Here is a 12,766-nt window from a genome sequence, read left to right on the forward strand (position 1 = left end):
TGTTAGTACTTGAGAGGAGAATTTTCCAAGTGGTGAGCTTGTTCAAAGCTTTGTGACTCCACTGAGCAGGTTTTATGTGGGTACAAGCTAAGGTAATTGCTTCTGTCTTAAAAGACGAGTTCTTTTAAATAGTGTCCTTCTGCAGATGAATGTACAAGTAATATTATCTCAAATTTGAAAGTGTCTTGGGGATTGTACTAATCACACAAAATCCTGTAAATTATAATAATGTGTCCCATAATCTTCACTAGCTTTCGCCTTTTGCCCCAGATAAGGGGATAAAAATAATTCAGCATCCTTCTTTTCTTAGAGTTAAAATGGTTTAAGTCTTGCAGTACTCTTAGGCTGAACTTGATGTGACCCAATGTGTCTGAAGTTGCAACTTCTACTTAATTTAGAATGCTTAACACAGGGCGATTAAGAATTGCTGAAAATCTGAATTCTTCCTTCCCTTGTGTTTTTATTCTGAAACAATCTTTACAAAGGGCTGTTTTTGGAGAGCAGAGTACAGTCTTTTGTTTCTGGATAAAATTGATGGCTGCAAATGCAAGAATAAAGAAGGCTCTCTATTCATGTTCCCCAGCCTTTGTTTCAGTGGGCATTGTTTCAGTTTATAAGAGCTGTTTAGTACATATAGATTACTGGAAAGGCTGAAAGATTCCCAAACACATTGGTGCAGTCTTGTTAAAAATCCTGCTCTCTCCTCAGCTGCCCACCCAGTACCTTTTTGTTATCTCAAAGATACCATGAGAGACTTTCACTTTCTTGTCCACCTCATTACTTTGAAATCATCTTTTATGCAGTAATTTCAATGAGTCTTACTGTTTTTCTTTCAAATTATGGAAACTTTACCTAACCTATAATTTGAGTTCTAAAGCTGAGGAAACTGGCAAGTTGAAATTTTAGTTATTTTTTATTTGCCATCTTTTTATCTTAAGAACTCAATATGTAAATAGACTGTTGGCACATAGCTACAGATCCTGGTTCCAGTTTTGTAGAGTTTATAGTCCCGTGGCAGCTAAACTGTTTATTTGCTCTCTCTTTAGGGTCTCCATATAGACATTAAACTACATAAGCAATTGTACACAGCTGAGATACTCATGTAGGTCTTAAATCACAGCAGTTTAAATTAATCTGAAACTTGTTGAATATAAGTTCTCTTACTGAGCACATACCTGGATAGTGCATTAGCTGGTGAGTTAGTAAATTTTAATTCTATTTTTGCTAGTGTCAGTGTTGAGCTGCACAATTAGGATACTGTTGGTGTAAATGCAATGCAGTGGGTTACAAATGCCTCCTTGTATTAGTGGTAAAACTGTTCCAGCAGGGCTTGACATGCTGAGTTTGGCCATGTTTATCTGTGGAGAGATTACACTTCTGCCTAGTTCCTTTTCCTTGAGGAAACCCTTGTCATTTGAGGTGCTCCTGTCCCACCTCTGCTTTAATACTCTCTTTCCCTGAAGTTACTATGGTGAACAGGTATAACGCCATCATCTCCTCTTTCTCCCTCCCTTTTTATTTTTTCCTGTAGGGCTTTCTTTGCAAGTGTATGCAGACATGCTTACGTGGCCTTGAGTAGGTCTGCCTGATGGAAGCCCATCTGGGAAAACAAACAGGAAAATCTAATTTAAGTCTTGATCTGATTTAAGTATGATATAATCATGCAGTTGCTTGTGCTGTCCAAGACCATATACTACATCTGGGCATGCACATGGACAGGCCTTAGTTTGGTGTGTAGAGGTGTTTGAGGTTGTGCCCGGGCTGTCACAATTTCTTGGATATATCTCAACCTAGGCTGGAATGGGAGCTGACTTCTGCTGTTAACAGTGTGACAGGGGTTTTGCCAATTTACGGTCATGTAGCCACATATAAGGTGGGCCATTGTCTTGTGCAGTACTAAAATGAGATAAAACCAATCACTGCAAAGAAATCTTAGTCCTTTGCAACAGAAAATGTTTGGGTTTGGTTTTGGGGTTTTTTTTCCAAATAGGCAACAAACTGTCCTGGAAAATAGCTTTGGTACCAGAAGTATCTTCTGAACATGGAAGACTACAGAACAAACAAGTTCCTGAATGCTGTATTTTATTTCTTAATAGAAAGACGTTTATGAAGCTCTTTTAAGAATGTGATTTGAGGGTAAATTTTTTTAATAAGTAAGAGAACAAACAGTTTCAGTGGCTCAGCTCTTCCATTGTGCAAATTTAATGAGCTACTCTCCTTTTAACTTAATGTCCCTTTGAAATAAGAGATTGCATTGGAAACATTTGGCTTTATATGGTATCTGTTTGAACACTAACACGAACGTGAGTTCTGTTAAGTTACTGCAAATGTAACATTTTGTCTTAGTTTACTTGTTGTGGTGCAGCCTCACATAGAAATACTCTTAAAAAAGCATTTTTCACCAGTGGTTGAAGTGAACCCTTTCAAGTTATCTGGCTGTGAAAAAGTTGACTATATGTTTTGTGCAACATTATTTCCAGAGGAAGGAATGTTTTTGTTCCCTTTGTGATTCCTCTTCAGTCTAGATGTCTGGTTTAGTGGAAATGTTCAGTTGTCAGAAGAATCAAGATGGTGTATTATTTAGATCTTACCAGACAAGTGGGATTTGTTCCTTCCATTCCAGTTATCAGAGAGATTAACCCTTTGCCCTCACGGTCCTAATTGCAGTCGTTCAGAAACAAAGATTCTGCTTGTACAAGACAGCAGCAAAGTGGAGTATGTGCCAAGTGTAATGTTTCTCTGGTGAGTGTGGATTGCCAGTATTACATATATTTTGTCTTGTGTTTCAGGCACCGATAAAAGCAACCTGTGAAGATATGTCATGCAAGACTGGATTTCCTGAAGATGTTCACAGTGCAGTAGTGTCAAGGAGTGTACATGGAGGACAGCCTCTTCTCAATGGTATTGTTAGAAAACATATTTTGAACTTTTTTGTTTCTTTTGGTTGTAACCATAAGTCACTCTGGAGCATTTTCATCCTTAAATAAGACACAAATTCTTGCAGGAAAGACATCAGCTGCTCTATGATTATTTCTTGGTCACTGTCATAGGACTTGGAAAATCTGATGGCATTAGTGGCAGCACATGCACCTCTGACTGTAACTTGAAAACACTGAGTGTTGCAAAACTTCTCGTTATTACCCTCTAATTCTCAGCACAGCATTCACACTGATGTTTCTTACTATCACTGACAATATGTATGCCATTACTCTATACTTACAGCCCATGTGTGTAGAGGAGGTAAGGAAAATCTCCTTCCTGCCTTATCTCTCATAGAAGAACTGCACTTACACCCAGTGCTAGTGCTCGTGTTAATACAGAGATAATTCCCTTACTTCTTTTCTGCGGCAGTCTGAGGAAAGACACCTATGGAAAGCAAGTAATGAGGCAGGCAGCAACAGGAGGGAGTTGTCTGTGAGCCCCTGGCCAGCGAGCACAGCGCTGCAGGCTCTGTAAGGAGCCGTGCCAGGAGAGGCAGGACGGTGCCAGGGCTGTCTCAGGGACAGTGCACTGCTCTCTCACCCTGGCACCTTCCTGCATCCGAATGGCACCGTGCCCAGGCTGGGGATGACCTGCTCGGTGAGCACGAGCCCTTTCCTCCGCCAGGGATGCCCTGCAGTCAGTACACCTGCCCAACCTTATCCGGGTTGGGAATTCAGTTCACTCTTCTTTTTGTGTCTCTATTTTGCAGGGATAGAATAGGACACAGAGGCAGATGCTCTGAATGCTTCCTAGATTTCCCAGCCAGTTAAGTTTCAGTATACAAGTTCGCAGAAGTACAACAATTTTTAAAAATCTGCATTAATTTGTCTGTTTTCTGAACCGCTAGCATAATTTTTTTAATCTAATTTGGAAATTGTGGAACTAAGAACATCAGTGTTAGACTGTTTCAAATACAGCTTAAATAAGGACTAATTTAATTTAATTTGTTGTTTCTTTCACGTATAAATTTGGCTACACAGTTTGAGACATTTAAATGAAAAAAATTCTAATGAGTCTGCAAAACAAATGAAGTAGAAGCTGTAGTCTTGATTTTACATGCTGTATGTAGCAGTCTCTCGTTAATTATGTTTTACAGACCTGTTTTGTGCTTTCTTAGAAGTATAATGGAAACTTAAATGCAGGATGAATTGATTACTTTAGTGTATTTAAACTTGAGTTATTAAAGCTTTCTCTGTTCAATTTCAAGAAAGTATATTCTACCAGCACAGACTTCTCTTTTATTAAAAGATGGCTTAGGCATTTATATAGTGAAGTAAATATTCTGCCAATTGAGAAAATAATGAGAATGAAGGAGAATATTCCTCACTTTCCCACCAAATGGGAGTTAATAGATAGCTCTCCTGTAGACTCCTGTGATAGATATCAGCATGAGGATTCTTGGTATGTGATGAACAAACATGGGCAGGGGACAGAAACGGAGACACAGAGCACAGCAGCCACATGCTCTCCAAAGGTGCCACCTTGAAACCACCAAATGTTGGTTACAGGTTAACTGTCATACCATCAGTTCCTGTTCAAATGGAGATCACACAAGTTCTGAGATCTACCCTGCCCTGTGAAAGTCCTCTTCACTCTCTCTGGAATCAAAGCTGTTCCTGCAGTTTTTCCCTTTAAGAATCACAGCAGACTGGGCACTAATTGTGTGTTGTCATTACTCATGCAAAACTGATGATACTGTCTGATTAGCTTTAACTGAGTCTGAACTAGTAACATAGGATGACAAACTGACTTCCTGTCTCATTATTCATCCCAGTCCCACAGTCCCTTCCCTTGCTTCTCAGAAGTGAGTGAAGCATGACTATTGGTTTGTCCTTGAATGGTATTAAAATGCATAACATTTTAGGGAAGTAGGAATTGGAAACACTGTATGAGACAAACAGTATGTATCACATCACATCAGCTGGTTGAAAAATGACCTGGGGGAGTCTTTTTCCTACCGCCGTTTCCTCAACTGAATTACTGCAGTGGTTAATTCTTTTGAAAATTTTGACATGCTTAAAAGCATATAATTTGCTGGTTACACATAAACATACAGTCCATCATTGCATAGCTTTGACTTAAATTTAATTACACTGTCATTTTGAAATACTATTGTTGTCAAAAGCCTATTTTCTGGTTATTAAACTAAATTCAGATGATGCTGGAAGTTAAGTATAGTTGCATGACATTTGCTTCATAGGGATAATCATGTGCCTGATTCTGATCTCTGCTGCCTCGCCTATCTAAATGGAATTATTTAAGTTGGAAAAGACCTCTAAAACCCATAAAGTCCATCCATTAATCCAGCACTGCCAAGTTTACCCCTAAAAACCATGTCCCTAAGCACTACATCTGCATGTCCTTTAAATACCTCCTGAGATGGTAACTCCGACAATTTCCTGGGCAGCCTGTTCCAATGCTTGCCAACCCTTTTGCTGAAGAAATTCTTCCTAATAGCCAATCTAAATCTCCCTGATGGAGGGTGATGCTGTTTTCTCTTGTTCTAGCTCTTGTTTCTGGAAGAAATGACCAACCCCCACCTCATTACAACCTGCTTTCAGGTAGTTGTAGAGAACAGTAAGGTCACGCAATTGGGCTTGGCTCACTGATCCTCTGTATCACCTTCCTGCCCTCCAGCAGATCAGCATTGCAGCCCAACCGAGATGCACTTAATCCCCTCATCCCAATCATTGATAAAGACATTAAACAGGACTGGCCCCAGCCCTGAGCCCTGGGGAACACCACTGGTGGCTGGCTGCCAGCTGGATGTGACTCCATTCCCCACCACTCCCTGGGCCTGGCCATCCAAACAGTTTTGGTTTTTTTACCCAGTGAATGCTGCACCTGTCCAAGCCATGAGCAGGCAGCTTCTCCAGGAGAATACTGTGGTAATCAGTGTCAGAGGCTTTTCCAAAGTAAGGCAGACAACATCTACAGCCTTCCACTCATGCACTAAGTGGGTCACACTGTCATAGCAGGAGCGCAGGTCAGTCAAGCAGCACCTGCCTTTCATGAACTCGGGCTGGCTGGGCCTGTGTGTGCTGCATGGTGGCACTCAGGGTGTTCTTCTCCGTGTGCTTCCCCAGCCCCTAGGTCAGGCCTGTCAGCCTGTAGCTCCACAGATCCTCCTTCCAGCTTCTTGTAGCTGTGCATCCAATTTACTCACCTCTGGTCAGCTGTGACCTCCCTGGCCATCCAGGACTGCTGGTAAATGATGGAAAGTGGCTTGCTGAGCACTTCTGCCAGCTCCTGTAGTACATTTGCATGGATCCCCTGTGGCTCCATAGACCTGTGTCAAAGTGATACAGCAAGTCACTGAAAATTTCTCCTTGTGTTATAGGGGTTTTACTCTGCTCATGTTCCAGTTGTCTAGCTTAGGGGCAGGGTACCCAGAGAACAACTGGTTTTTTACTACTGGACTGAGGCAGAGAAGGCACTAGGTACCTCAACCTGTTCCTCATCCTTTGTCCCTATGTTTCCACTCACATTTTATAAAGGATGGAGGTTCTTCTTAGCCCTCCTTTTGTTGCTGGTTCCTAGAAAGATTTTTTTTAAAAAAAAATCTCTTAATAGTAATCTGTCACCAGATTATGTTCTATTTGGGTTTTGGTGCTTCTGATTTTCTCCCTGGATAACCCTGCAATATCTTTGTCAATACTTATACTAGTTTCTGTTTGTTTTGGAGTTAAAGACTTTCTATTTCTATGGTTCTGTGTGTTGGTACCGCCAGCACAGAGGCTTTATGGACATCTCAGATATCTGGAGAGTAATTTGACCCTAACTTGATGCTTGACAAGTTTGTTCTTAAAATGCTACCCCAAAAAATGACCATATGTTTATCACCTGTCTTGTTTATGTGCTTTTGTCTAGTACATTGGGGGACGGACTTCTTTTAAGTTCTTTGGCTTCTGTCTTAACAAAACTTAAATAAAATTAGAGTTACCATATGACTTGTTGGTGTCTGCATTGCAGTTGTTACAGTAACATAGGATATCTGGCTTCTAAAACACTGTTATAAGAAATTTCCTTGCGCTATACTATACTGTATGTTTTTTGAAGAGGTTTTTCTTCATCCTGTGTTCAGATGGTGCTTGTTTTTGACGGAGGATCGGACTTGTTCCCATTGCATTTAAGAATAATCCATAATGCCTTCGTTCATTCATATGCCTAGGACATTATGATAGCATCTACTTATTTTTTCCTTTTGTGCACGAGGGCATGAGAGGTAACTACACATTCAGTTGTTAGCCAGATGTTCAGTTGTCCCCAGTATGTGAAAAATTGGTGGAGCAATATGTAATCAGAATAACTTAAATTGGAAAAAAGAAAAAAAAAAAACCCCTACATTTTTCAATGTGGGTTGGGGGGGCGGGGGGGGAGTAGAAAAAGAGAAAGAGAGCTGCCTTTGCTGCCCTTGGTTTTAGGATGAAGAAATGGAGAAGATGATTCTAGTTGAGAAGTCACAGAAGTTGGAAACTGCTTCCTTTGTAGGCTGTGCCTGAGCTCTGTAGGAGGTAACCTGCACCATTTAGGCTGTCCCCTATTGCCTCCTTCTGGCACAGGGTCACCAGTGCCCCATGGTCCTGTGTTCCCCTGGAACAGGCTTCACTGGTCATAGTCTTGGAGACTCTCTGAAGCTGATACCTTACATTTTGTCTCCTACAATATCTGGCAAGTCTGACTTCAAGATACAGCATGTTCAGGTCACTAGATACATTTGAGTCCTATAGGCCTAATATATATATATATGTATATAATATATTGAATTTATTCATTATGTTTGACATGTTTCACTCGATACCAGCAGCTTCATTGAAATTACAGTGATTTTTACCAAGGAACTAGGTGAGCTCAGAACTACTACTTTAATTTCTGTAAAGGGAGAAAAACAAATAGTAATTTGAGAAGCAGAATTAAGAGAAGCTTGATTCATTGCTAAAAATTGTCTTAGTAATAAAATCATGGAATTATTTAAGCTCTTTTAGAATGTAATATACTTTGAATTTTTTTAGGACTTAAATCCTCCAACATTTAAAAAAGAAAACAAGTAATATGCAAATAAGTCTTCAGTCATCACCTAATAGAAGTAGATATGTAACCCAAATTTAAGGCATACTACTTATGACTGGTTTCTGTAAATAAACTGTGGCAACTATTTAGAGAGCCACAAATAAGATGTCGTATTCAGAGAAGAAGAGGTTAAGTCAAGAGGGAGTTCTGTTTAATATATTAAATACCTTACTTGCACTGGTTTTATCACATTTTTGTAGCTCATCCAGGGAAGAGTACTTGTGGCAGTTTGATATGTCCAGCATGTTTATCTAATCTTTGTTCTATATCCTGCAAATTTTAAGATACAAATAAAGTGTTTTCAGCTAAAATCATTCACCTCGAAAGGTTACTTGAATGATTTGCAGAATCATTTCTTAGAGATTCTTACTCTGATAATTATTGTAGCAGTTTCTTATCTTTCAAAGATGTTATTTTAACACTGTCTGTTCTGTTCTAAATGCATGGTTTTAGTTTTCTGATAAGCAAATTCATTCCTAAACCGTTCCTTCAAATGCTATGTAGCTATAAAATTTCTAAGGTCTTTGCGCTGCACAATGATAAAGGGAAAAAAATGTTTTGGTGTTGATCACAGAGATAAGCAGTGATTGTGGATGATTAACACTGCAGTTTCGTGAGCCATTTAAGTCAGAGTAAGCATCAGCTCTGCCAAAACAGGCACACATACGCCTTGCCTCCTCTTTGAGCCTGGTACCAAGTGCTCATGAAACCACAAAATGAATGGAGTTAGCCAGTTTATCTGGGATAAACTTTCCATCCCACTCCTTTAGACTTTTTTTTTAATGACCTCGTAGGCTTAAACAGAGCCATGCTGTCCCTGCTGTCTTCTCTAGCAGTGAAATGATTAGAAAATGATGTTTGCTTTGATGCTTTCAAAGTGAGTGACAAAACTTGATTTTTGCATTCCCACAGACTTGTTTTGTAGTTTACTGTTGAAAATACCAATTGGTCTCAATCCAGAAATCTGTTGTTGTTAGGAGTGTGGCCCTCAGGCGTGGCCCAGTGTTTAAGAGTAACTTGACATTTCTTCATGGTATAATGGAGGTTTACATGGATGCTGTCTGTCCCAGGTGAAGCTTTGTTGCTAGTGTAGTTTTATTATTCTACATATACAAATGTCTGCCATCAGCTAAGAATAAAATTCCTTTTTAAAAAGTCATAATGCTTAAAATTGAAGACAGCAGCACATATTTTAAGACACATTAACTGTAGAGCCAAGGAAAGTGTTCTTAGAAGAATTATGTTTTCCAAGAGGGAAATTAGTCTTCACCAGGAAAAAAAATTTGGTCTTTTTTTTCTTCTATTAAAGAAAATGGTAACCACTTTGTTTGAAGTTGCCTAGCCTTAAGCAAAAAGACAAATTGACAAGTTCCTTCCAGGCAGACAGCCAAAGAATCTCAGATGAATGGGGTCTCTCTATGAGCTGCTGGCAAGCTGGGGAAAAATTGTTTCAATTCTTCCCAAATGTATTGTTTTATGAAATTATTTTCCTGTACTCTTCACTCTGCCCCCTCTTGCAAAAAAAAAACAACAAAAAAAACCAAAACTGAAAAACCACAAAAAAAAAACCACCACCACTACAGCCTACCAGCTCCTTCTAGTTACTCTTTTAAGCATTAGTGGAAGTGAATTTTTTTTTCCAGAAGCTTCTGATGTTAAGATATTTTTTCCTTCCTCAGTTCTGCGTAAGATTTAGTAGGTTTAGTTTTGCCCTCTTCTGTGAGAAGCAGAGAAATTTCTATTGCTGTTACTTGGTGATGCTGTGCCTTGTTGTTTTATTGTATGTTACAGCTGCATTCCAGTTCTTGGTTTCTTGCTTTTTTGATCCTTTTTGTCTTTTTTTCCCATACAGTTTTCCTGTTTGTACTCTTTTCATACCCCACAGCATCCTGAATTTCCCAGTGTCAGTTTTGAGCTTGCTATCCTGGATTGGAAGAGCTGCTTCTGTTTGCTTTCACTATGCTAGCACAGTACCTGTTTTGTGATGCCAGTTGTCTATCTATGTACCAAGCTCTTAATCTATTCTTAGATACTTGTCCCCTGAAAATTAGAACTTTCTTCTGCTGAAGCAAGAAGCTGCTTTTCCTGAGACGTTGATTCCTTATTCCCTTTTACCAACTATTTACACATGGATTATATCCTAGAGTATATATAGCATATATTCACCTCGCTGAACAGTGGTAATATACCTGTTTGAATGGTGACTCCCTTTTGCTTTTTTTTTCTGACTTGTATGTGATATCTGATTTTACTTTTGAGTATTAAGCTACTGACTGTAAGTTCGTATTGTCTCATTTCGAGCTTATATGTTAAATGTTGCATACATACCAACGGAGAATAAGCATAAATCATGAAATGCAGTGATGTTATGGATGTGTACAAAGGAGTAGCATTTCAGAAACATAATTCTGTTATCCCTTGGTGGACTGTAAAGCTGTTGTATGTAGGAATTGTATGTAGTATGTGAATCAATTTTTATATCCAGTATCAAAGAATTTATCACTTGGGTTCTAGATAAGAAGGAATTCTAAAAAACCTATCAAAATGTACTAAACAAATTTTTTCCTTTTCATGGAATATTTGTGATACAGGTGGAAATAGTTTGTAGTAAAATCCTAAATAAGCTACTCTGTCCAGTTTTTCCAAAGAGGAAACATGATTCTCCCTTATTCCCCAGGAAGGGAGCACTGCTTCTGTTTCTCCTGTAGACTCTTTATAACTCCATCTTGATAAAGAGAAAAATACACCTACAGAGAAATTACAGAAATCCTGAATGATTGCAATGTTCTGGGATCTGTAAATTACTGTCTTAGTTAATTAGTCCAGTTCAGACAGTAATTTCTGTCTGTAGTCCATTTACTTGGAATGCACTGGATTAATTAGTACTTATTCCCTTTTCCTATATTCAACTGGTTACTTGTGAGGGTCTCAAGTGTAGTATCCTTTCTGTGTGCAGAAATCTGAATTACAACAGCAGAATTGTTAGCTGCCTCAGTAAGCTCTGAGCATGGCTCAGTGAAGGATGACAAAAGGGATGTTGCTTTCTGCCCTCTGAAGCTGGGTCTAGCATTACAGTCTTTCTAACACCATTTAGTGTAGCCTTAGTTCAATTTTAAGCTATACCATCTGGCTTTGATTCCCAAGGGGCCATTATTTTTCCTGGAATCCTTGTAGTTAGAACATTCTTCAATGCTGACCAGTGCTCTAGGGAAGGCTGGGAGGAATGGTGGCTGCAAAGCTGTGCAAAAAACCTCCCCAATAGGCTCAGGTGCCCTCAGTAATGGGTGATTTATTTAGTCACAGAAGAAAGTTGCTATTGCATGCAAGAACTGCATGGGAAAAAAAATTGTTTCTTTATGTGGTACATAAGTGTATGGAATACATGGAGCAGAAACTCAGGTGAGGCCTTCTGTGTTAGCATACATAATGCAAGAAAATATATGTATAATTAGGAATTCAAATTGTCACTTAGGACTACAGTACATCTTCTGTTGACTTGTCATTTTTCTAACAATCCAGAAGACAAATTTATGAGAACGTCCTACTGAACTGATATTACAGGAAATATCCTTTATTGCAAAACGTATTACCATACTAAATACAGATAAACTCCTCTAATATTTAAACACATAAAGACCACATTAAATCCAGTACTACTGTGTTGAAGACTTGGATGTCAGTCAACAAATCCCAAGTGCAGTTTGAACTGCTCTGATTTTAGTTGAATGCAGTGATGAAGATTTATTGCTTTTAGTTGAAGTTGGGACACTAAATGTGAGGGCATTTTTTATTCTGGAAATTAAAACTTTTGGAAGAGGTCACTTCCAAGCTTTCACAACATCAGAGCCAGCTTTGCTGAACTCAGGAAAAGAAGGAGTAGAGGGTCGGATTTTGGATGGAAAGGAAATTTACTGGACTTGCTATTATCTTCTAATTAGACTGTAGAATGAACAACTGGCCTTTTGTACCCTTTAAATCTTTCCAATTTAACATAGCACAGATGGTTTCCTACTCATCTCCATATGCCCTCGCTGGTTGATGTGTCCTCCAGAGGGCAGGGAAAACAATGTTGGGGGAATAAATGGAGTGAAACAGTGGAGTGCAAAATGGAGCTGAGGCTGGGGAAGGGATTTCCATCCTAGCAGAAGAATCCAGATGATGAAGGATGGAGGATAATGGGTGGAGGTATGAACCCTGGTGTCATTCAAAGGGGAGAGGAGAGCACAGGTTCTCCACAACCCTAGAAAGAGCAGAGAAGTTGGAAGAGGAGGCAGAAGCAACCAAAGGAGAAAAAGACAGTATCTTGGAATACTTTCATATTTCCTCATGACATGCAGTTTGAGCTCATCATGGGCGTCCAATACCCAGCCTGAAGGAAGTAGTGAGTACCCAATAGAGCTCACCAATATGAAATAAGTGAGCACATAGTGTTGAGAAGCTTTTCTAGGAGAAACCACCAGGCCTTCTTGACACCAAAATGACAGCGTGATGTCCCACATCTCCCTTTTTTTTTTTTTTTTTTTTGCAATCTATATTAAAAAACATAATTATCTGAGTATTCAGCCAAGATCAGCACAAGCATAAGGAAGAGCATTTTGAGGATAAACTGATCTTATAGTCAAGACATGAGGTTAGCCAAAGTACCTACAGATGCACATCATGACTTGTCCATTGTTTTGGAGGCAACATCAAGTTTGAGCACTAAGGGTCCATG

General features: G+C 39.2%; 1 protein-coding gene across 1 annotated transcript in view; it reads left to right on the plus strand.

The window, feature by feature from the left end:
* The window catches only part of CDH2 (cadherin 2), a 114,493-nt gene that overhangs the window by 8,132 nt on the left and 93,595 nt on the right, over positions 1 to 12,766 (plus strand). The window contains exon 2 of the mRNA XM_063395038.1: positions 2,790 to 2,901. Coding sequence (XP_063251108.1) covers positions 2,790 to 2,901 — 112 coding nt within the window. The remainder of the gene's footprint in view (positions 1 to 2,789; positions 2,902 to 12,766) is intronic.

This window comes from Prinia subflava, chromosome 1, assembly GCF_021018805.1.
Source record: "Prinia subflava isolate CZ2003 ecotype Zambia chromosome 1, Cam_Psub_1.2, whole genome shotgun sequence".
In the NCBI taxonomy this organism is placed as follows: Eukaryota; Metazoa; Chordata; class Aves; order Passeriformes; family Cisticolidae; genus Prinia; species Prinia subflava.